Source organism: Phaenicophaeus curvirostris, chromosome 24 (genome assembly GCF_032191515.1).
Source record: "Phaenicophaeus curvirostris isolate KB17595 chromosome 24, BPBGC_Pcur_1.0, whole genome shotgun sequence".
NCBI classification, from domain to species: Eukaryota; Metazoa; Chordata; class Aves; order Cuculiformes; family Cuculidae; genus Phaenicophaeus; species Phaenicophaeus curvirostris.
This window is the reverse complement of record NC_091415.1, coordinates 4,224,042-4,248,093: the sequence shown is the minus strand read 5'-3', so window position 1 is coordinate 4,248,093 and position 24,052 is coordinate 4,224,042. Positions and strand designations below refer to the sequence as shown.

At 57.5% G+C, this 24,052-nt stretch overlaps 1 protein-coding gene and 1 long non-coding RNA gene across 8 annotated transcripts in view; both read right to left on the bottom strand.

The window, feature by feature from the left end:
• The window catches only part of LOC138730648 (uncharacterized), a 256,765-nt gene that overhangs the window by 93,345 nt on the left and 139,368 nt on the right, over window positions 1-24,052 (bottom strand). The gene's annotated exons all lie outside the window — the stretch shown is intronic.
• Window positions 391-12,556, bottom strand: HMGA1 (high mobility group AT-hook 1). 7 transcript variants are annotated; one of them, XM_069875926.1, is made up of 6 exons: window positions 12,423-12,556; window positions 12,033-12,188; window positions 5,128-5,233; window positions 4,183-4,270; window positions 3,200-3,240; window positions 391-1,471 (listed from the first exon to the last, which is right to left on the bottom strand). In XM_069875926.1, the coding sequence occupies exons 3-6, from the start codon at window positions 5,227-5,229 to the stop codon at window positions 1,415-1,417; spliced, it is 288 nt and encodes a 95-aa protein (XP_069732027.1). In that variant the 5' UTR covers window positions 5,230-5,233; window positions 12,033-12,188; window positions 12,423-12,556; the 3' UTR covers window positions 391-1,414. The 7 variants fall into 7 exon arrangements, with proteins under 7 accessions (XP_069732027.1, XP_069732025.1, XP_069732026.1 ...); XM_069875924.1 differs by having other exon boundaries at window positions 391-1,468; window positions 3,200-3,250; window positions 4,187-4,270; window positions 12,423-12,554; XM_069875925.1 differs by having other exon boundaries at window positions 391-1,468; window positions 3,200-3,250; window positions 4,187-4,267; window positions 12,423-12,550.

Below are 24,052 nucleotides of genomic sequence, written 5' to 3'. Positions count from 1 at the left end.
ATGACAGAATCGCTACGTTGGAGAATACCCACTGGTTCTCTGCATTCGAGCAAGAGCCTTTCTGGAGGAAATAAACCTTGTTTCTCTACATTCGACCAAGAGCCTTCCGTGTCGGGCAGGGAGGGTTTCCAGTGAGCGCTGCCGCTCCGCAGAGCATCCCGACATCGAGGGGATCGGCACCACATGTCCCTTGGCACCATCCTGGCTTGGTTTGCTAATAAAAAGGCACCGAGGATGGGAGTGCGAGGTGGGCATCACGGTTTTGCGTTTCCATCCCTGTGAAGGGCGGCTGGCACCATCACGGATGGTCCTGCAGGCTCTCCAAACACAGAGAAAACCTGCACCCACCCCGCAGGCAGGGGCTGGACCCCAGGACAGAGGCATCCAACATCCATAAAACGTTTTATTCAAGTAACTGCAAATAGGAAACCAAAAGGTCGTTTAACAGTGGACCAAAAACCAACCCCAAACCCTCGTTTTCTCCCGCCGGGGCCGCCCGGCACCGACCTCCAGTCCCGCTGCAGCCGTCATGCAGAGAGCGGTGGGGCGGGGGGAGCATCCCATAGTCCCCCCTACCCCACCAGCCTCCATCCCTTGGAGCAGCAGAGCAATGCAGACCTTAAAATAACAATTAAAAAAAAGCCAAAAAAAAAGGGGAGGGAAAAAATAAACCACCCCAGCGACACCCCGAGAAAAGAAACACTGAGCCAACGATGCCCCGGCAGCTGGCACAGCAGCAGCACGTCAGTGAGTTCAGAGAGTGGAACTTAAATATCCAGAGGTAGTTGTGAATGAAAGAAAAAACCCAAGTACTAAAAAAAAATATATATATATACCAGAACCGAGGAGGAACAGGCTGCCCCGAGCCGGCCCCAGACGGGCATCGTCACTGAGCGCCGGCATCACTGCAGGAGCTGCTCCCCGCGTGCTGTGCAGCCACCCAGGACCAGGGAGAGGGAGTCTGGGGGGTTGCCTGGGGTAGCAGCAGGTCAGAGCGAAAGTCTAATGCGTTTGGGGGGGTCTCACCTTCGCTGCCCCCTCCTTGTCCCTTCCCTGCAGAGGAGCCGGGGCGAAGCCCGGTGATGGGGGACAAGCGGCACCCGCTGCGGATGCGTGAGATCACTGGGTTGTGGGGCAGCAGGAGTTTGGGAGGAGGCAGCAAAAGGAGAGGGGCAGCAAAAAGAGGGGGATCCCAGCCCCAGGCACCCCCTTTGTCAGTGGGGCTGCCCTAAATCCCAGCGTCGGGGAGCCTGGGGGAGCCAGGGTTGGGCTGTTTTCCAGTGCTGCCGTTGTCTGAGGGAGGAGGGAGGAGGAAAAAGCCAGGGCGGCGCGGTGGGTTTCTCCCCGTCCCTCTTCCCCAGCCGCCGAGGACGTGGGACCGTCGGGCGATGAGGTAGCGCCGGTTCAGGAGGTTTCACTGATCCTCCTCGGATGACTCCTGGGAAATGTTTACCTCCTCCTCGTCCTGCTGCTGTGGAGGAAAGGAGCGTGGGTTGGGGGCTGCTGGGGGCACCACGAAGATCTGACTGGGAATTGCACCCCTTGTGCAAAGAGAGAAACTGAGGCACCAGCATCCTGCTGGATTTGGGGATCAGCCCTTGTTACGGGTTAAATCCCAGGTAAGAACCCACCTTGGGTGCGTTCAAAGTGATGAGGAGGGAGTGACACGCCCCGGGTGTCTGCACACCCCGCAAGAGCATGACCAGTCCCCAGTGTCAACCAGTCCCCAGTGTCACTGCGGTGTCCCCAGTTGCCACCAGAGGGGAGCCGGTGGCAGCAGGCGCGGGTGTCCGTGTCTGGCACTGCGCAGCGGCCGGGAGCAGCTCAGCCCTGCGTGCGGCGGTGACTCAGGGCTGAGTGTGAGTGTGACTCAGCACCGGCCCCCGCTTCCTCCCGCTTCATTCATAAAAAAGCCACCGCGGCTGCCGAAGCCGGACACGGTGTCCCCTGTGTGGCCCTGGCTCCGTCCCCTCCTCCACTGAATCAGCTCCCCCCTCCCTAGGGTCCCCAAAACAGCCCCCGGTGCTGTGACACCGGGGCAGGACGTGCTAGGATGGTGCCTCCTGGGGTTTGCAGCCTGAGCTGGGCTCAGCTTCTCACCCTCCAAAAGGAATTTAAGTGGGAAAAGGGGCAAAACCCTGCGTGGGGCAGAGCCGCTGCATCCCAAGGATGCTCGTGGATGGCTCTTGTATCCATAGGGACAAAACCCTGAGGATGCTCATGGGTGGTTCTCATGTCCATAGGGACGAAACCCTGAGGATTCTTATGGGTGGTTCTCATGTCCATAGGGACGAAACCCTGAGGATACTCACAGGTGGCTCTTGTGGCCATAGGGACAAAACCCTGAGGCTGCTCATGGGCGGCTGCTGTGTCCACAGGGACAAAATCTTGAGGATTCTCATGGGTGGTTCTCATGTCCATAGGGACAAAACCCTGAGGATGCTCATGGGTGGTTCTCATGTCCATAGGGACAAAATCCCGCATGGGGCAGAGCAGCTGCATCCCAAGGATGCTCATGGGTGACTCCTGTGTCCATAGGAAGAAAATCCTGAGGATGCACATGGGTGGCTCTTGTGTCCATAGGGAGGAAACCCTGAGGATGCTCATGGGTGGTTCTTGTGGCTAAAGGGACGAAACCCTGAGGATGCTCATGTCCCAGGGGGCAAAACCCCACATGGGGCAGAGCAGCTGCACCCTGAGGACACTCATGGGTGGTTCTTGTATCCCAAAGCCTGGTGGCAGCTCCTGAGTGGGGGATGCAGACCAAGGACAGTGGGATGTGCGTGGGAAAGGATCGCTCCCAATCAGGTGATGCTCGTGGGTGCCCAGCAGCCACCCAAGCTCCCACGGGACTGCAAACCGAGGGGAGAAATGAAACTGAGAAGGGAAAACACAAACTAGGAAGGTGGCCAGAGTGTGTGGGAGCAGAGGGTTTGCAGGAATGCTGCGCTGGTGATGCAGTGGGCGCCTGGGCAGGCATGTGCCACCACACTGTGGAGACAAGACCAGCCCTCCTGAGCACCACAACTGAGGCTGTGAGGGAGTTGGGGTGATTCAGAGCCTGTCCCGTGCCAAATGTCCCCTTTTTAGCTCTCCTTCAGCATCTGCCCCACGTTTGTGGGTTCAACCAGTGGCTGCTGTATCCCCAAAGTGCCCGGCCCCCTGCCAGGATGGAGGAGGAAGAGAAAAGCCCACTCACTGTTTTTTTGGGTCGGCCTCGAGGTTTTCTCCCTGGTGTGACTGCGGCTTTCTGAAACAAAAAAAACCCCACAGTTATTTTGGTCAGGTCATGCCCTTATCCCCAGGATGCTGCTGGGGAGGGGGCAGCGTTCGCCTTCCTCCCACCCACAACGGCTGAATTCATCACCCCAGTGGCATCTCCTGGGCTGCTGCACCCAAGCCCTCCCTGCTCCCCTTGCCACTGGCTCCCAGCACCAGGATGGCCCTGGCCCTGTGACTCACGAGGCGGGCGCAGGATGTGAGTCGCCTGTTTTGCAAACAGGTTTATGGAGGGTGTCCACACGCTGACACAGAGGCCCCCAGCTCCCCCCCAACCTTCCTTGGCCAGTGCCAAGACTCGCCCCCCGGTGCATAACCACCCCGAATTGTCTAAAATTGACTCACAGGATCATGGAATGGGTTGGGTTGGGACCTCAAAGCCCATCTAGTTCCAACCTCCTGCCATGGGCAGGGACACCTCCCACTGGATCAGGGGCTCCAAGCCCCATCCAACCTGGCCTTGAACCCCTCCAGGGATGGGGCAGCCACAGCTTCCCTGGGCAACATTTACAGGGCCTCCCCACCCTCACAGGAGAACATTTCTTCCTGAGATCTCATCTCAATCTCCCTTCTTGGAGCTGAAAACCGTTCCCCCTCATCCCATCCCTGCCCTCCCTGATTCAGAGGCCCTCCCCAGCTCTCCTGCAGCCCCTTTCAGCACTGGAAGCTGCTCTAAGGTCTCCCCAGAGCCTTTTCTTCTCCAAGCTGAACAACCCCAACTCTCTCAGCCTGTCCTCATATGGGAAGGTTCTCCAGCCCTCGGATCATCTCCGTGGCCTCCTCTGGACTCGCTCCAGCAGCTCCATGTTCCCCCTGTGCTGAGGGCTCCAGTAACCGAGCTCAAATCAGACCTGTTGTCCCAGCACACGGCTGCTCGGCCGAGCAGAGCACATCCCCAGCCACCTACCCTGCCTTTTGGGGTGGCCTTGTTTTTACTGCCCTTCGGCCGTCCACGGGGTCTCTTCGGGGTCGGGGCCTCGCTGGGCTCCTGCTGGAGGAAGAGCAGAGGGGGTCACTGCAGTCTGGGGGTCCTCGGTGAGGGACGTGTGCCTGGAGGGGCTCCTGGTGCAGCAGTGCACACCGGGATGCTCCGGGCTGGGGGCCCCATTCTCCCCAGCACAGCCCTCACGCACAGGACTGGGAGCACTGGAATTTGTGGTCAGCTGCCAGGCACAGGCTCCTGTGTGTCCTTCAGCCAGGCTTGGATGTGACCCGTCCCAACCCAGCATTAATCGCTCGGCTTAGCCACGCGGACCCCGCTGGTTTCTTAGCTCCAGACCCCAAATCGCTGCCAGCACCGCTGCCTGGCGAAGCATCAGGGAAGCAACAAATTGCCTTTTCTGTGGGGAAAATGATATGTGTGAACCCCACCTGCCCTGGGGAGGGGGAGGAGGAGGAGGAGTTTGGCACCACAAAGGCTCGCCAGCATCTTATCCCTCTGAGCAGCTTTTGCTAATGGGGCTTTAATTAGCTTGTCTGCAGAGGCAGGTTCAGCTGCAGCCTGGGAAGATGGGGGCAGATAGGAATGGTTGGACTCGATGAGCCAAGAGGTCTTTTCCAACCTGGTGATTCTAGGAGCCTGGGGAGGTGCAGGGGGAAGGCCCTCAGCCCTTCCTTGGGTGTGGAGAGCTCTGGGCTGCTGCAGGGTTGGGGGGGCTGTGAAGCCTGGATTTGCACTCGGGGATGGTGCCCAAAGGGAGGTAACAGGGGCTGCAGCCATGGGCATCCCCATCCCTGTCCCTGGCAGGATGGAGTGGAAGGGTTTCTCGCTGCCACACATCATGGGGGTGTCCAGAGCTGCCCAGCGTGGTGTTCCCACCCTCTTTCCTCCCAGGGGACCCCACGTACCTGTGGCTTCTTCCTGGGCCGCCCCCGACCCCTCTTCTCCGACACGTCCTTCTCCCCCTTGGAGGCCAGGGGTTGGCTGGATTTGGCACTGGATTCGCTCATCGTCCTTCCAGGAGCGGGAGGAAGAGGAAGGTCAGTCAGTCATGGCTCGCCCTGCCGGGTGCCGCTCCCCCCAGCCCTCGTCCTGGCCACGGAAGCCACTCACGGAGCTTTGAAGGATCAACGGAGCCTCCCGTGGGCTCAGCCCAGCCGTGCCACCCGCTCCCCCTGGGATAAGGATGCTCAGCTCCCCCAGCTGCTCCCTGGCCCCTCGGTGGGGATGGAGGTGGTCGGTGGGGGTTCAGCACAGACAGGAGGTAACAAAGACCAGGGTCCCTCCTCTAGGAATGCCTCTTAGAACTAAAATTCAGCTGAAATGAGCAGCCTCTGCCCTACTCCAACCCTTCCCAGAGTCTCGCCTGCCTCCTGTTCGTCTCCTGGCATGCAGTGAGGACCAGTCCACGCCCAGTGGTGGAGAAACCAAAAGCATCACTACTACTTATGCCAACAAAAGCCCCACACCTGTACTTTTTAACCCCATGGGCAGCACCATGAGGTGAAGGGCAGGGTTTTTCTGCCCTAAAATGCCGAGCACCTCGGGCAGGCGTGACCCTTCCTCCTGCTGCTGCGATGCTGGTATCAGCAGAACCACCCCTGCTGCACTCGTGGCCCTCCTGCAAACAGACCTTTGGTCCGCGCTGGCCTCAGACACGTTGCTCCATCCCCTCCAACAGCCGCTCCCCGCAGCCCAAGGGGGATGGAGCGACGTGTCTGAGGCTGCAGGACCAGCTTCTTCTCACTCTCGTGGCTGGGATGACCAGCCCCGCGCGGCAGCCGCTGCTCTGGGTGCTCAAACACCCTTGGCTCACCCAGCCCTGCTCCCCGTCTTCCCTCCAGGGTGGGTTTGCAGCCACATCCCTCCCGTCAGCAGCTGGAGGAGAAAAAACGAACTGGCTGCTGTGCAGAGTCCTGCCCCAAGCCCAGGGCACAGAATTAAGCCAGCATCCTGGTGCTGAGCCAGCTCCGGGGGTGCCCAGCAGGTATTTGGGAGCGGCAGCTCAGCTGGCCCTTCCTGCAGAGCCTGTCCCCTTTCCCCAAAAAAGAGAGTGGCTCCAGATTTAATCTGGAGTGCTTTAAATCCCTGTTGGCACCGGCAAGTTGGAATATGAGCGGTGGCACCAGGGGCCTCCGGGCATCCCCCTGCGGGTCCCCAGAGCCCGGGGAGGGTGGTGCAGGTTCTCCCAGCCCTTCTTCTCCCATCCCACCTCGACACCCAGCACTGCTGCACCCCTGACCCCGCTCCTGCCACTCCGTTTGGGTTTAGGGACACCTGGCACTTGTCCCAGGGACACCGGCTTGTCCTGTCCCCTGTGCTTCATGGCTTTCTTGGCTCATGGGGAAACCCTAGGGAGGTACCGGCTCCATCTTCCCCTCTCCACCTCGGTGCTTCCCAAGAGACACAGGGAAAACCTGCTTTTCCAGAGCTGTGGGGCTGGTTCCACACCCAACTCCCAGCCCAGGAGCCAGGAGGATGGGCTCCAGGCTGGGAGGAAGCAGGATTGCTCCCACAGCCTCGGTGTTTAGGGTGACCCTGAGCACGAGGTGCTTGCTCTGCTCCTCAACCAAGCGCCAGAGGAGAGGGGAGCAGCGATACGATGGTTCCCAGCAGAAATAGGGCTGTGAGAGCAGCATCCCGCTCTCGCTGCCCGTAAGCACAGGGTTTGGAGCTGCCTGGGAGACAGCTAGAAACTCCCAGTGCTGCTGGGATGTTGCTGCAACCCCGCTGGGGTCCTGCACCCCTGCCTTGGCTTTGATCCATGGCTCTGGAGCATGGCAACCCCCCCCACCCCCGGCACAGCTTCTTCTGCATATACGACATTGTGTGTGTCCCGTCTGCATGCGAAGGTGGAGGCACCCTCCTCACCTTTGCCTCCAGGGTTAATAACTCGTAGTTCTGAGCAACTACCTTCAGTTTGGATGGTGCCAGAGTGGCTGGGATGGTGCTACCATGGAGAGCTGGGGTAGCTGGAGTGCTGAGCCCCCAGGGATGCTGAGCATCTCTAGGGATGCTGAGAATCCCCCCCAGGGGATGCTAAGCCTTCTGGGATGCTAAGCCTCTCCCCCCCCGCCCCGGCAAGGATGCTGAGACCCCCACACAGGCAATGCTGAGCCTCTCTAGGGATGCTGAGCACCCCCCCAGGGATGCTGAGACAACCCCACCAGGGAATGCGGACCCTCTCTAGGGATGCTGAGCAGCCCCTAGATTCTGCCAAGCCTCTCTAGGGATGCTGAGTCCCCCCCCAGGGGATGCTGAGCCCCCACCAGGGGATGCTGGAGCAGGCACGGGTGACCTGTACAGTGCAAGGAGCCACGCTCAGACCTTTGAGGCTTTTTAAAAACCACGCAGCAGCTCCACTCCCCTCTGGAAGTGACTCACGAGTGCAAAACAACAACAACAAAACCCACCCTCAGATTCTTTTTTTTTTTTTGAGAAACAGAAACCACGCTGTAGTGTAAACACCCTGAAAATATTACTCACAGCATCCCAGAGCCCTGCAAGTCACTCAGTAAGAAAAAAAAAAAAAGCACGGTTTGGGTTTAGGAATGAAAATGCTGGCCAGCTGACCAGGGGCTGGGATGGGTTTGTCTCATTTTAAGTCAGTCTTTGTTGGAGGAAAGGCAGTTTCCAAGCCCAGCTGTACCCCATCCTGGAGCTGGAAACTCATGGGCCCAGTATATCCCTCTCCTGTGCTCCGGAGCAGGCACGGGTCCCATGCGGTGACTCTGGCCAGGGATGCTGAGGGGACCCCTCAGTGATGGAGATGCTACTGGGTACATCCCCTTCTGCCCCGAACCAGAGCCTGCTGCCATGAAGCTCTTGGGGAAAATGCACGCGTAGCCCATCCACCCTCCCCATCCACCCTCTGCCACCTCTGAGCTCTCCCGATGGGCTCCAGAGCCGAAACCACCCTGGGGAACCAAGGGCTCCATCGCCCGCATGGGCAGAGGAGGTCTTAGAATCAAAGAATCCCTAGGTAGGAAAAGACCTTTGAGATCATCAAGCCCCAAAGCACCTCTCCACTACTAAACCAACCCCAAGTACCTCATCTCAAGATCTTTTAAACCCCTCCAGGGATGGGGACTCCACCACCTCCCTGCACAGCATCTGCTGGGGCCTGAGAACCTTTTTGGTGAAGAATTTTTTCCTGATGTCCAATCTGAACCTACCCTGGTGCCACTTGAGGCCATTCCCTCTCATCCTTCACTTGGGAGAAGAGCCCAGCACCCACCTCACCACAACCTCCTCTCAGGGAGTTGTGGAGAGCGAGGAGGTCTCCCCTCAAAGCCTCATTTTCTCCAGGCTGGGAGATGGGGGATGCTCCTCTCCCCATCCCCAGCCAACCCTTCTCTTCTCAAGCGTGGCCCCAGCTTGGCGCGATGCTCCTGAGCTTGGCAGCTCCTGCCTGGCCCCAGGAGCATCCCAAGCCGGTGGGATGTGCCAGGCACGCCGCGGGCAGCATCTCTGGCCCTGCTCGCCTGCATCAAAGCCGTACGGGAGGCAGGGAGTAGCTGTGTTGCCATGGAGGGAAGGAAGCAGCTGAGCGAGAAACCTTTCCACACAGGGAGGAACCGGTGGGAGATGAGGGCAAGGCACTGCCAGGCTCCCCGAGGCTGGGAGGGATAAATCTCTGCAAGGTTTGGAGGTGGAGGGGCTGCAACTGCCCCTCGATCGATGGAGCTGAAGGATGAAAACCTCCTCAATCCCTCTCCCAGGACTCTCCGTGACACGAGCTGTGCCGTTCTCAGCACCCACCTCTTGCACAAAGCGTGGGTTGGGTTGCTAAAGAGGCAACCTGGCTGCTCGGAGCGATGCTCCCGGCTGCCCCTGGACCTGCTCCTGCTTTTCCACCCCGCTCCACTCCCTGGCTTACACCTCCCAGTGCAAATAACCCCATAAATCCCCCGCTCCTACCACCTACTCTTAGATTAAACAAACCAGCCCAGGAGAAGCGGGGAGGCAGGCGGTGGCTTAGATCTTAAATAATAATAATAATGAAAAAAAAAAAAAGTAAAAAGCCTCTTCACGCCCAGGAAACCCAGCCTGATTGCAGCTGGGGAAGGATCCCGGCCGCACCTCCTGGCAGAGGGAGGACTGGAGAGGGAGGAGGGGAAGGAAGAGTGGAGCAAAAGTTGAAGAGCCTGTTCGGCGGGGGTGCGAGGGCTGGGAAGGGATGTGCGCAGCTCCTCATTAGGAGAAACCCTCCGTGGGGCTGCTTTGAAGCCCCCCCCCGGCCGGCTATTAAGGAAAGCCCACCCCCCCTTCCTTCCTGGGCATGCATAATAAAAGGAAGTGATAAAAGAAAGGAAGGAGGGAGGTGGGGGAGAAAGAAAAGAGGCAGGAAGGGCACCATCACCGGCTTTGTGTAGCCCCTGTCCTGCGGGGTGTAATAAAACCCCGGGGGGAGCCAGCGCTGTGTGGCATCACCCCTGCCCCGGGGAGGGCTGGGGGCTGGGCTGGGGGGGCTGCAGCTCTGCACCGACCTGTGCCCCCACCCCCCAACCCGGCCCCTCGCACCTCGCAGGGTCACATCTCCCTAGTGTGAGGCCAGCCCCACACATGGTTCCAGCTCCAAGTGTGGTTCCAGGTCTACATACCCTGCATGGTCACATCTCCAAGTGTGGTTCCAGCTACACGCATGGTTCCAGCCCCACACACTCTGCATGGTCACATCTCCAAGTGTGGTTCCAGCTCTATGTACCCTGCACTAACCCCTACGCACCCTACATGGACACATCTCCAAGCATGGTTCAGGCTCCATGTACCTTGCACGGTCACATCTCCAAGCATGATTCCAGCTCTACGCACCCTGCACGGTCACATCTCCAAGCATGGTTCCAGCCACACACATGGCTCCAGCTCTACATACCCTCCATGGTCACATCTCCAAGTGTGGTTCCAGCTCTATGCACCCTGCATGGTCACATCTCCAAGCATAGTTCCAGCTACATGCATGGTTCCAGCCCCACGCACTCTGCGTGGTCACATCTCCAAGCATGATTCCAGCACTATACAGCCTGCACGGTCACATCTCCAAGGTGGTTCCAGCTCTACACACCCTGCACAGTCACATCTCCAAATGCGGTTCCAGCCTCACACATGGTTCCAAATCTACATGCCCTACATGATCACATCTCCAAGTGTGGTTCCAGCCACACACATGGTTCCAGCCCTGTGCACTCTGCATGGTCACATCTCCAAGCATGGTTCCAGCCCTACATACCCTACATGGTCATATACCCAAGCGTGGTTCCAGCCACACGCATGGTTCCAGCTCTATGCACCCTGCACGGTCACATCTCCAAGCATGGTTCCAGCCCCACACATCCCACACACGATTCCAGCTCTATGCACCTTGCATGGTCATATCTCCAAGCATGGTACCAGCCACATGTGTGGTTCCAGCTCTACACACTGTGGGTGGTCACATCTCCAAGCGTGCTTCCAGCCACACGTGTAGTTCCAGCCACACGTGTAGTTCCAGCCCCATGAATGGTTGGACTCGATGATCCGGTGGGTCTCTTCCAACCTGGTTATTCTATGATTCTATGATCTCCAAGTGTGATCCCAGCTCTATGCACCCTTCCCAAACCAATGCACCTTACACTGACTCCAACCATCCTGCGCCGACCCCACGCACCCTACATTTATCCCCTTCACCTCGTACCACCCCCACACCTCCTGCATGGCCACATCCCCGAGCACGGCTCTTGGCCCCCTGCCCCCCGTCCTGACCCCACGCGCCTTCCATCGACCTCACGCACCCTAAAACGTCCCCCACATCCCCTGCACTGACCCCGTCAACCCTAAACCCACCTCCACACACCTTGTATCGACCTCACGTGCCTTGCATTGACTTCACACACCCTAGAACGACCCCCATGCTCCTTGCATCGACTCCAAGCACCCTAAAATGACCACCACGTGCCTTGCACTGACCCCATGAACCCTAAAAGGACCCCCATGCACCTTGCATTGACCTTGTGAACCCTAAAAAGACACCCACTCATCTTGTATCGACCTCACATGCCTTGCACCGACCCCACGCCCCCTAAAACACCCCTTACGAACCCTAAAACGAACCCCCATGCCTTGCAGTGACCCCACAAACCCTAAAAGGACCCCCTCCACACCTTGTATTGACCTTACGAACCGTAAAACTGCCCCCACGCACCTTGTATGGATCCGACGTGCCTTGCACCGACCTCACGCCCCTAAAAAGCCCCCGAAGAACCTTAAAACGACCCCCACGCACCTTCTATCGACCTCACACCCCCTAGAATGACCCCTGTGCTCCTTGCATCGACCCCAAGCACCCTAGAACGACTCCCCCCGTGCCTTGCACCGCCCCCACGAACCCTGAAACGCTCCCCACACCCCCTAAAACGACCCCACGAACCCTAAAACGACCCCCACGCACCTTGCACCGACCCCACGCCCCCTAAAACGCCCCCGACCCACGCGATCCCCTCGGCGTTCGCATCCCCCGACCCCGAGCAAGTGGAAGAGAAAAGTCTCACCCCGCCGGGAGCCACCGGGAATGGGACACCGGGATCCCCCCCTTTGGTTTTTTTCCCCCCCTCTTTAGCTTTTTTTCCCCCTCTTTGGCCCCGCCAGGTGCATCCCCCCTATTAATAAGCCTAATTAACAACCAGAATAATAAAGAGAGAGGCATTGCGGAGCCTGCTCGCCGCACGCACACACTAATGTGGGGGGGGGGGGGTAAAACCCGACCCCCAATACCCCTTATTCCCCTTTCCCCCCCCTCCCACCTCCCCAGAAATAAAAGAGGAAAGCCGGCACTCACAGTCAACTTGCTCTCGGGGTGGGGTTTTTAGGTGATGATGGTATTATTTTTTTTTTTTTTTTCCTCTCCCCCGCCGGGTCTGTGTTGTGAAGCGAATTAAATAACCCCCCTCCCCGCCCCGGCTCCCGGCGGCTGGTGCTGCTCGCAAATGCGGATCTGAAAGGAGAAGAGAGAGAGAAAAGAGGCTGCGACTCACGCATTCACAGCTCAGCCAGGCCCCCCTCTTATTTATATAAATAATAAAGAGGGGGGGGGAATTGCTCCAGGAGGAAGGAAGCCGGGTCAAAATAATTTGCGGGGAGAGAGAGGGGAGGAAAAAAAAAAATATATATATATAGGAAAAGGAGGGGAGAAGGTGGGGAAGGGGAAGGAGAGAGCTCCCAGCCTTACTGGAGGGGATCCAGCTGCTAAAAATAGGAAAATCACACTCGAAATTAAATAAGGGCAAACAGGCTAAGGGGAGCTTCCAGCCCTGGCCGAGCGGGGAGAGGAGGAGCCCGGCTGCATCACGGCGCTGGGGGCGGGCGGCGGCGGCGCCCCGGGCGATGGGGCCGTTCGAAAGGGCTGCGGAGGGAGGGGGGGACCCGGCGGCCCCCGCCCCACAGCGAGGGGATCGGGGGAGGGACCCCCGGGGCAGGCGCAGCGCCCGCCCAGGGATGCTCCAGGGATGCTCCTGCGGGGGGTCGGGAGGGGGGATGGAGAAAAACACCCACCCAAGGATGCTCCTGAGGGGGATGGAGGCACCCAACCCATCCTGAGATGCTCTAGGGATCACGCTCCTGGGGGGGCGTGGGGAAGGATGGAGGTACCCACCCACCCAGGGATGCTCCTGGGAGGGGATGGAGGCACCCGACCCATCCTGAGATGCTCTAGGGATGCTCCTAGTGGGGATGGAGGCACACACCCGTCTTGGGATGTTGTAGGGATGCTCCTGGGAGGGATGGAGGCACATACCCGCCTAGAGATGCTCCAGGGATGCTCCTGGGGGAGGATGGAGGCACCCAACCCGTTCTGGGATGCTGCAGGGATGCTCCTGGGGGGCCCTGGAGGAGGATGGAGATACCCACCCACCCAGGGATGCTCCTGGGAGGGGATGGAGGCACCCAGCCCATCCTGAGATGTTGTAGGGATGCTCCTGGGAGGGATGGAGGCACATACCCACCCAGAGATGCTCCAGGGATGCTCCTGGGGGAGTATGGAGGCACCCAACCCATTCTGGGATGCTGCAGGGATGCTCCTGGGGGACCCTGGGGGAGGGTGGAGACACCCACCCAGGGATGCTCCTGAGGGGGATGGAGGCACCCAACCCGTCCTGAAGTGCTCCAGGGGTGCTCCTGGGGGAGGATGGAGGCACCCAACCCATCCTGAGATGCTGTAGGAATGCTCCAGGAATGCTCCTGGGTGGGAATGGAGGCACCCAACCCGTCCTGAGATGTTGCAGGGGTGCTCTTGGGGAAGGATGGAGACACTCAACCCACTCAGGGATGCTCCTGGCTGGGAGTGGCAGGAGGGGACCCCCCCCGGCCCCTGCCCCAGGCCAAAAGGAGGCAGCCCTAGGTGAGGATGGAGACCCCCCTGAGACGCTGCAGGGATGCTCCTGGTGGGTACCCCTCTATCCTTCACTGCTGTGTAGCCCCCTGGCTGCCCCCTCCCCACAGAGCAGCTGCGTTTAGGGCTGGGATGGAGGGGGTTGGCATCACCGTGAGGGCAAACACTAGCTGGAGTTTTGCCATATACTGCGTACACTGATGGGCAAAGCACCGTGCTCCTTCTTCTCGCTGCCTCCCTGCCCCAAAAAGAGCCTTTGGTCACCACCTGAGGCATCACCAGGGGTGCTGGCTTGTTTAACCTCCCAAGGCCAGCTTTTTTCATGATATTTATTTCATTTTTTTATTGCAGCACCACTGCAGGAACAGGAGGCTGGCATGGAAACTCAGCACAGTGGGATTTTGGGAGCTGCTGAGTGCCCCTAAGGCTCCCTTGGGGTTTAAGCAAGCAGTTTGCTCAGTCTGCAGTGAAAAGAATACCTTTATTCTGAATTCCTGCAATTTGTTTTGGTGGCTGGGGTCCATCTGGAATAGGAGCAGAGATCAGCTCTCCAGGTAAGCACCCCAAAAAACAACCTCGTTGTGCTGGGGGCAATGATTTCCAAGGCATGTCAGGCATTTGGGATTTCAGGGTGAGTTTTTTTGATGGGATCAAGGAAATCCAGCACTCGGCATCCACTCAGTGACAGGACTGTGCTGAATTCCCCTGGACTCCAGCAGGATCTCCAACTGCAAATTTAGTAGAAACTCCGATTTAGGTGCTTTTGACCATCCTGATGCTGAAATTCGAAATCCAGAGTTAGGAGCCAAACTTCAGAGCAGTCGATGCTGGATTTAAGTTTCAGGCAAGTTTCTGTTTTAAAAAAGCACCTTTAAAAATATGAATCTTGGCAGTATCGATACCTGCATGTGCAAAACTTCTTCAGCAGGAAATGATGCCGTAAAAAGAAACAAATCAAAGTGAGCAAGGCTCGTGGCACTTATTTTTTTCTTCATTATTATTTGGATTTTTAAAATCCCCTGCAAATTCCCCTGACTGGAACACAATTGTCCCTTTCTGATGATTGAAAACTGAAAGCAAAAGAGGGAAAAACACGCCGTAAGAGGCTGACCTGTTTTCAAACTCCTGCGAAAAGTGAGGCATCACCCTGCTTGCACGTTGTGCTCCGGGGCCAAGCCAGAGTCTTCATGGAATGGTTTAGGTTGGAAGGGACCTCAAAGCCCAGCCAGTCCCACCCCTGCCATGGGCAGGGACACCTCCCACTGGATCAGGGGCTCCAAGCCCCATCCAACCTGGCCTTGAATCCCTCCAGGGATGGGGCAGCCACCCCTGCTCGGGGCAACCTGGGCCAGGGCCTCCCCACCCTCACAGCAAAACATTTCTTCCTAAAATCTCATCTCAATCTCCCCTCTTGCAGCTGAAAACCATTTCCCTTCATCCCATCCCTGCCCTCCCTGATCCAGACCCCCTCCCCAGCTTTCCTGGAGCCCCTTTCAACACTGGAAACTGCTCTAAGGTTTCCCCGGAGCCTTCTCTTCTCCAGGCTGAACAACCCCAACTCTCTCAGCCTGTCCTCATATAGGAGGTTCTCCAGCCCTCAGATTATCTCCGTGGCCTCCTCTGGTCTCCCTCCAGCAGCTCCATGTCCTCCCTGTGCTGAGGGCTCCAGAGCTGGACACAGGGTTCCAGGTAGGTCTCACCGGAGAGGAGCAGAGGGGCAGAATCCCCTCCCTCCCTGCTGCTCCCTAGGATGCAGCCCAGGACACATTTGGCTTTCTGGGCTGGATGAACACATTGAGCTCCTCATCCACCAGCACCCCAAGTCCTTCTTGCCGACAGCCGTGCTTGGACTCCCCTTCTAGGCCAAAACCCTGGTGAGGAATTTGGTTTCTGACTCTAGTAGAGGCTCGTTGTTATTAATATCCCTCGTTATTTATTCTGCGGTGGCAGTGGATGGTTGTAACTGGAGAGCTGCAAGAACCGGGGCTGCTTTTTCTTGCTTTGAACCCTGAAACTTTTGGCAATTCCCTGCTTGCTGAGACCACGTTGGAGCCTCCCCAAGCCGGATTCACCCGTGTGGGGTCACCATTTAAAGCAAAGCAGAGCTGAGGGGGTGAGATGCTCCCAGAAACAACCTGATGGTTCTGGGAAACCAGCACAGGACTGCATGCAAGGGGGGAAAATAGAGGGGGAAAAAAAATGAGATTTAGGGGAAAGGGATTTGTTTTGATGCTCAAAGGATGGGAGGATGCAGGGGATTTTGGAAACAGCCTTGCAATGTGCAGCAGTGAGGTTTGAGCCCCTGGTGAGGGGGCTGTGCCCCCCGCTTTAAATCGAAAGAAATCTGTGCGTGTGCTCTGCAAGGTGAGAGAGATGTAGTGCAAGGTGAGAGAGATGTAATGCAAGGTGAGATGCAAAGCGATGCGAGGCTGCTCGGATCCAAGCAAAGCCCAGTACTGGTACTGGGATTTCAGCTCATGAAAATCATTCTTGCTTTTGTTTTTGCAGAGTTAAAGCCTGTGGACTGTGTGGGTTTGGGAGCAGGACCAGCGAGGCTCACCCGACCTGCAGCTCAGCTCCAGAAAGTGAAAGCGGCTGGAAATAAGGAAACAAGAAGTGATTTATTGGCCCCCCCTTCCATGCGGCTGAGCCTGGCGGGTGCTGCCCCACGTTATCCTGGTGAAGCAAAGAATCTGGGAATCCCAATGAGTCAAACAAGCTGGGAAAACCACTAGGACACCAGTAGGGATGTCCCTGCTCAGGCTGTTGTGTTTGCAGGGCTGCATGGCCATGCTGGGAGGAGATGGGGACAGGGACGGGGGCCTTTGTTTCCCTTCCAGTCTTTGTTTCCCCGACAGCCCCATTGATGAAGCCCCATGTGGCCAAACAGCCCTGAACCCACCCCGAAACTGTCCTTTTAATTTGATTAAACAGCTCCTTCCTTCTCACAGCTCCTTCCTTCTCACCCTCCTTCCTTCTCACCCCTCGAGCAGGTTTAGCACTCGCTGAGTAGATTTAACACTCACCAGTGCCGCATTTTCCTGTAGCCCCGTTCCAGGGACAAATTCCTAAATCACCTGATAAATTATAGACTTAATGCTGCCCCTTTCGAGAGCACGAGCCCTGGGTTTGCAGAACACAGCGATTCATGTGCTGCAGATGTGGGGTGTACACATGAATTATCGGGTATCCCTATATTTTCTTAGCTGATGCTGCTGACCTGGGAGGAGATTTGATGGGGAAATGGGTGCTTGGTGAAAGCTACATGAAAAGAAAGCGCTTGAAATCATTCCCTGCTTCTTCAGCTCAGCAGGACTCTGCAAAACTGCAAGGTGCTGGTTGCCACCTCTGAAGGGGATGTGGGGGTTGCAGGGAGCCAGAGGAAGGTCCACGGAGGAGGACATCTCATCCCACATCTCCCTGCATCCTGGTGACTGCCACCAAGCCCCACAAAGCTGTGTTTGGGATTTGGGTGCCTAATTCCTGCTAATTTCCCTGGGAAAGGGGAAACCGGATCCTCTAAGGCAGCTCTGGGGAAAAAAAAAATCTCAGGGCAGGTTTTAGGTAATTGGAAAGGCTACCCAGCTAATTAAGAGCTGGGGTGTTTGTCACCTCCCAAGCCCTCTTGAACAACTGTTAATTAACCCGTGTGGTTCTGGGCCTTGCAGATGGAGGAGTGTGGTGATCAGAGGTGGAGTGACTTGTTTGAGGCCAGGGATGAGAATGTTTCACTGTTAGAGTCCAGTCCAGCACTCGGGGTGCACCGTGTCCCTCTAAGGTGCCTTTAGTCAGTGGTGCTGGGTTGTGCCGGCCAGGGAGGTTCCGTGTGCTTGGAGCATCCCCTTGGACCGCCCTGGTCTCCAGCTGCATCACGAGGAGCGTTTGCTGAAGAAACGCAGCCACGTTCCCTCTCCTTCTGGGGCAGGAGACCCACAGGCAGGACCTGGCTTCCTCTGGGGCTGAGTCTTCTCATTTCTAGCATCCTTGGCTTCCTGGAGGCAAGGCTCTATCTCTGTATAGATGGCTTAGAATCATAGAATCACCAGGTTGGAAAGGACCCACCGGATCATCGAGTCCAACCATTCCCATCAATCACTAAACCATGTCCCTCAGCACCTCGTCCACCTGTCTCTTAAACCCCTCCAGGGAAGGGGACTCAACCCCCTCCCTGGGCAGCCTCTGCCAGGGACCAATGACCCTTTCTGTGAAAAATTTTTTCCTGATGTCAAGCTGGGATCAACATTCTTGGCAGTGCAGGACTCAGTATCCCTCCAGCTGCTTCAGGGATTGATGGAGAACAGTGAGGTTTCCCCTGTTTCTGCACTTTCTCTGCAGCGTAAGTGATGGCTGCGCAAACAAGAAGGCTCTGCAGATGCCTCCAAGGTGATTAACTGCCTTCATTAATTCTCACCCAGTACAATACAGCGAGCATCGCATTCACCGTGCTCCGTGTTTCTGACTTTCTGGAGACACCACAGGGCTGAACTCCTCCTCCTGGGAGATTGTCCAGGGAAGTTGTGGCTGCCCCATCCCTGGAGGGGTTCAAGGCCAGGTTGGATGGGGCTTGGAGCCCCTGATCCCGTGGGAGGTGTCCCTGCCCATGGCAGGGGTGGAACTGGATGGGTTTTAAGGTCCCTTCTGACCCAAATTAATCTCTGTTGTGGAGCATTCAGAGGCTGCAACCCTTGGGAAGGGCTTTCCTGAGATTCTCCATGTCCTGAAGGGTTTCCAGCAGACAAGAGAATACTTTCCCTTCCAAAAAGCAGAGAGACTTGCTTAGGTCCAGGCAGGAGAGGTAGTAGTGGAGCAGAGCATACGAGTCCCATCCTTTCCTCCCGCTGCTGTTACCTCAGAGCTTGCGTGCAAATCCCTGCTGAAATATTTATTACTGGCTGCAATCAATAATTACCCCCCAGGAAAAGACATTTCTGGCAGCAGCTCCTCCCCTTGCCTTCAGAAGGCAGTTCAGGACTGAGGTATGTGGGTCGCTGAGCACCTGTGCCCCAGTCACACCTCAGGGGAAAATAGGCTGGAAATGGGGGGCTGGCCAGAGGGGAAAAAAGTTGCTGTGGATTTCCATGGAGCTTGCCTTGGGGCAAATTTGGAGTGGATGGAAAGGAAAATTATGACTTATGCCTTTCCCAGCCATCCTGTGATGAGGGAGGCTGGCAAACAGCATGGATGCGCTTTGTGCCTGGAAGGAAGTGTTTTAGTTGACAGCGACTGACCATGAGCCAGCAGTGGCCAGGTGGCCAAGAAGGCCAATGGCATCTTGGCTTGGATCAGAAACGGCGTGGCCAGCAGGGCCAGGGAGGTTCTTCTCCCTCTGGACTCGGCACTGGTGAGACCAAACCTCGAATCCTGTGTTCAGTTGTGGGCCCCTCACCACAAGAAGGATGTTGAGGCTCTGGAGCGACCTGGGCTTCATCTTCTCTTGAGCCCAGAAGCCAGATTCAATTCTCCCCTCTTCTTTAAACAAAAATTGGGATTTGCTTTTAATCCCTGGCCAGCAGAAGCCAGGTTTGGAGCAACTCCCTGCCCTGGGCTTTGTAATACTTGTAACCCCATATACAGAAATATATACATGAAACCCTAAGACGCAGCTCCTAGAGAGCGCTGGGGGAGCTGTGGCAGCCTGCATGGCACAGGGACAGCAGGATGAGCTGGAAAGCAGCTCTGGCTCAGGCAGAGTGTCCTTGCCTGTCACTCCTGCTTGGCTGTGGCAGGGTCCAGTTTATGCACTTGAATTAAATATGTGCCTCTTGTGCCCCCAGGATGCTGAGGACGTGTTTTGGGAGCTGCTGGTGGTGGGATGGGAACGGGGTGCGTAGGGGGGCTGCTTTGGGTCTAGCACCCCAAGGTGAAGCATCCCACTAGCTCAGTGTCCTGGAGATGGGTGCCCTGTGCCTCCTCCTGAGACCTGGGCTGGGCTGCTGGGCTCTGGCCCTGGCAGGGGAGCTGGGATGCTCTGGGGTTGCAGCCATCCCCGTGGTGCACAATGGCCTTTTGTCTGCTAGGCTGCCCCGGGAACATCCAACCATCCCACTTTCCCAGTAACATGAAACCTCCTCGGGGCTGCCTGCGAGAGCACAAAGCCTGGGGTTGCTGGGGAGGGGGACACAGCTCCAGCCCCGTTCCCAGCCCCATTCCCAGCTCCCCCCATGCTTTGGCACTCATGCACTGAGCGCGTTGGGACTCAAGTGGGTGGTGGGTGACTGTCAGCCCAGCTGGGGTCCTGCATCACCTCGCTCTTGCAAGAAAAGGGGTGGCATAAATCAGGGGGACACCAGGAACAGAGCCAGGCACCTTCCTTGTGCCCATGGGAGCCCTACAAGCGAGGATGTGGCTGACCCATGGTGAGGTCTTCATCACCATCCTCACCCTGGGGCTCTTCAGCAGAACAAGAGCTCCTCACTGTTGCTCCCCAATCCTCCCCGAGTGAGAAAAAACCTCCTTGGAGCCCCTTTCCCCACTGCGGCTCCAGCCCAGCCTGCTCTGGGGCTGAGGGATATCAAAGGTGGGGGAACAGGGCTGGGAAGGAACTGCTGTAAATCATTAGTGGGAATGTGGTGGAGCAGAATGAGAAGGGTCATTAATTGAGGACTTGCTGCTTGGCTCACAGGGGAGCCTGTCTGCCTTATTTTTTATTTTTTAACCAAGGTATTTTATTGCAAAACTAAACAAGGGAGCAAAGAAGCTGGTGGCAGCCAGGCCAGAGGGGCTGGAGGTGCAGCAAGGGGTGGGGGAGATGCTGCAAGGGGTTTGCGGGGGGCTGGAGGATGAGCAGTGCAAGGGGATGGGGGGGAAAAAAATGCAAGGATCATGGGACATGGAACTAGATGATCTTTAAGGTCCTCTCCAGCCCAAACCATTCTATGCTTTTCCTGCCTTTCCCAGTCAAAGGGCTGGCTCCTCTGTGTCCTGGCACCTCCACAAGCCCTGTGTGGTGGGGAAGGAATCCTCCAGCTCCCTGGAGAGCTGGCAGCTCCCATGTGCAAAGGCCACTCCAAGATGTCCCTGCTGGGCACCCGCTTTTGGGTTGGGGACATGCCCTGAGCTCATCCTCCCACCTGGGGCAGGACCCCAGGGGATGCTCAGGACCTGTATTCCAGGTACCTCTGGGACAGGAGATGCAGCCCAGGGGATGGTTGTGTCCAGAGCTGCTGCCATTTGCTGTCACCTCCACATTTTCCTCCAAGAGGAGCATCTCTTTGCTGTCACCTCCACATTTCCCCCCAAGGAGGGCATCTCTTTGCTGTCACCTCCATATTTCCCCTCAAGAGGGGCATCTCCAGGGTTTCCCCAATGCGTGTGTGGATGCAGGCACCGTGGACTTGTTTGCCCTGGGTTGTGCTCGCTGTCGGTGACCCTGAGTTCACTGTGGCAAAGGGGATTTACCGGAGAGGCTGCTCCTTGTCGGGGCTCCAAGAAAACGCTTTTTCCAGCCAAATTCCTTGGCATTTTCCTTTTTTACTCAGCTCCGGTTGGAAAAAAGCATTGGGGACCGAGGGACTTCCCTCCGTCCCGGTGACTCAGGTGGTGGTCACCCGTGACTCAGCCGCTGGCAGTGTCCCCCGCTCCGGAGGCACGCGGGGTGACGGCAAAGGAGGGAGAGGCGATGCCGGAGGTGATGGGAACAGGGAATGGGGCCAAGCTGGCTGCTGGTGTAAAGGAGAGAGCCGGAGCAGCACTAATCTGCTGCGGATGCTGTGGGTCATGTCCCTTGCCATGCGCTGGGGTATTTAATTAAAGGACTTTTAGGGAGGTGGCTGATGCTGGGCAGTGGGTGCAGCACCTTATGGATCAATAAATGACCCAAGAGGCAGCAGGGCTGGGTGGGACAGGGTGTCCTGAGGTGTAAACAGCAATTTTTCCTGCGGGGAGAACTCTCCCACCTTGCCAGAGTGGGTCTTTGGGGGAGAAATTGATATCACAGAATCATAGAATCACCAGGTTGGAAAAGACCCACCGGCTCATCAAGTCCAACCATTCCTATCAAATACTAAATATTTCTTGTATCAAAACGGGCTGGAAAACTGTTTTCTGGCAGAAGGAAAACCTGGATGCCCACCGAACCGGTGGCCCCAGCGCCAGCGGGAGGGGTTGGGGTGGGATGCAGGGATCCCCGCAGCATCCCGGAGCATCCAGCATCATCCAGCGGGTGGCTCGGCGGGTCCCTGCTGCCACCTAACGGGGAGCGACTTCTCGGCAGCAGGGAGGGCTGAGGAAGGTGGAGGACCCTTCCCGGGACCCTCCTGGCCCGTGGGGGGAGCCCACTGCGCCGTGGGGTGCGGGTAACCCTAGATGGGTGCATCCTCCCTGCACCGGTCAGTCACGCCGGGGCGAAGGGAGCATCACCTTGGAGCTATGGGGAATCCGTCCTTGTGCAGGGAGGGGAAACTGAGGCACTGAAGGGCTGGAGAGGGCTCCAGGTGTCCTGGTGCTTCTCTCAGCCCACGTACAGGTGCTGCTGGGCTCCCTCTGGCTGGCTCAGGATTGGAGGCAGCAGATTGAGCTCAGCTGGGGGGTGTGAGCGGGGGCTGTGCCTGCTTATCAGGGTGAGCAGGGGCCAAGCCTGGCCAGTCCTTTCCCCACGCTCTGTCCTGTAGGGCTTTGCATCCTCCCACTGCCCGCAGGTGCGATCTACGTGTCCCCACGGTGAGTCTCAGCATCCCTCTCCGGGGTGCAGGATGGTGGGGAGCTGCCGGGGTGGGCTTGGGGTAAAACAGAGCTGAAATGCCTCCTCGCTTCTCCCAGCAGGCGGTCCCCGTGTGGGCTTGCTCTGTCCCCTGGCGAGGGGATGGACAGGGGGCCACTGGTGACCTGGGCTGCGGGGCTGGGACCTCCCCAAGCTGGTTGCTTTGCCCCACCCCGAGGACCACAGGGCCAGCGTTTTCATCCCTTGCAGGGGGCACCCAGGCACCTGCTGTGTTCCTGACCCCGAGATGCTTTTGTCATGCCAGGGAGAATGTGATATCCAGCTCGGCCGGAGGATTAGAGCTGGCTATAATGGGCTGGGTGGTCACTGGTCGTTCCCAGCTCTGGTTACACGGCGCTTGGCCTGAGCGCTCTGCTGTGATGCCAAGGGGTCAGCTTTCAAATCACAGAATCATAGAATCACCAGGTTGGAAAAGACCCACCGGATCATCGAGTCCAACCATTCCCACCAATCACTAAACCATGTCCCTCAGCACCTCGTCCACCTGCCCCTTAAACACCTCCAGGGAAGGGGACTCAACTCCCTCCCTGGGCAGCCTCTGCCAAGGACCAATGACCCTTTCTGTGAAAATTTTTTTCCTAATGTTCAGCGTAAACCTCCCCTGGTGGAGCTTGAGGCCATTCCCTCTCGTCCTGTCCCCTGTCCCTTGGGAGAAGAGCCCAGCTCCCTCCTCTCCACAACCTCCTTTCAGGGAGTTGGAGAGAGCAATGAGGTCTCCCCTCAGCCTCCTCTTCTCCAGGCTGAACACCCCCAGCTCTCTCAGCCGTTCCTCATCAGGCCTGTTCTCCAGCCCCCTCACCAGCTTCATTGCTCTTCTCTAGACTCACTCCAGAGCCTCAACATCCTTCTTGTGGTGAGGGGCCCACAACTGAACCCAGGATTTGAGGTTTGGTCTCACCGGTGCCGAGTCCAGAGGGAGAGACGCACTGACTGGGGGTCTCTGGGGAGGGAGGAGCAGAAAGCGAAGGGGTGAGGGACCTGGGGGCTATTCCATTAAGCTGGAAGTCACCCTGGGGCTGAGCATCATACCTCTCGGTGCCCCCAGACCCACAGGGAGGTCTGGGCACCCAAATTGGTGACGTGTTCAAATTAAAGACGTGTCGTGAGCTCATCCTCCCACCCAGGGCAGGATCCTAGGGGATGCTCATCACCTGCATTCCAGGGGATGCTGGATGGGATGGAGGGGATGGAGGGGATGCTGCATCCCCTCCAAGGCTCCTGCCCAGGATGAGGGTCCCGCATGGTGCCTGCTGCCTTCACGGCTTCGTTGCAGCAGGCAGACGGCTTCTCCTGTGCTTCGCTTCTCCTCCACCCATCCATCACGAGAGCAGCTTGGTGGGAGTTTGCGAGGCTGTCACCCTCTTTCCCAGCCGGCTCTGGGGCCTGATTAATTGCTCGCTTAGCAACTGCTAATTTGTATGTAGGTGCTGAAGCCCAAAGAGGCGCACGCCTGTCTCCCCTCGGAAGGGAACGTCACGATGGCTCAGGCTGGGGGTGGCTCGGTGTGATGGAGCTGGGGGAGGACAGCAGCGTTCCTGTTCCTGACGAGTGGTCCCAGAGTCCATGCAGGGGGACAACACCCCAGAACCTACTTATCTCTCACCCCAGAACCTATTTATCGCTCCCCCCAGAACCTACTTACCTTCTCACCAGCACCCACACATCACCCTTAAATAGAAGGATGTATTTAATGGGTGCCTGGAGGGTCCCTGCTCCGCAGCATCTGTGGGGAGGGTGCTCAGGGACATTAGTT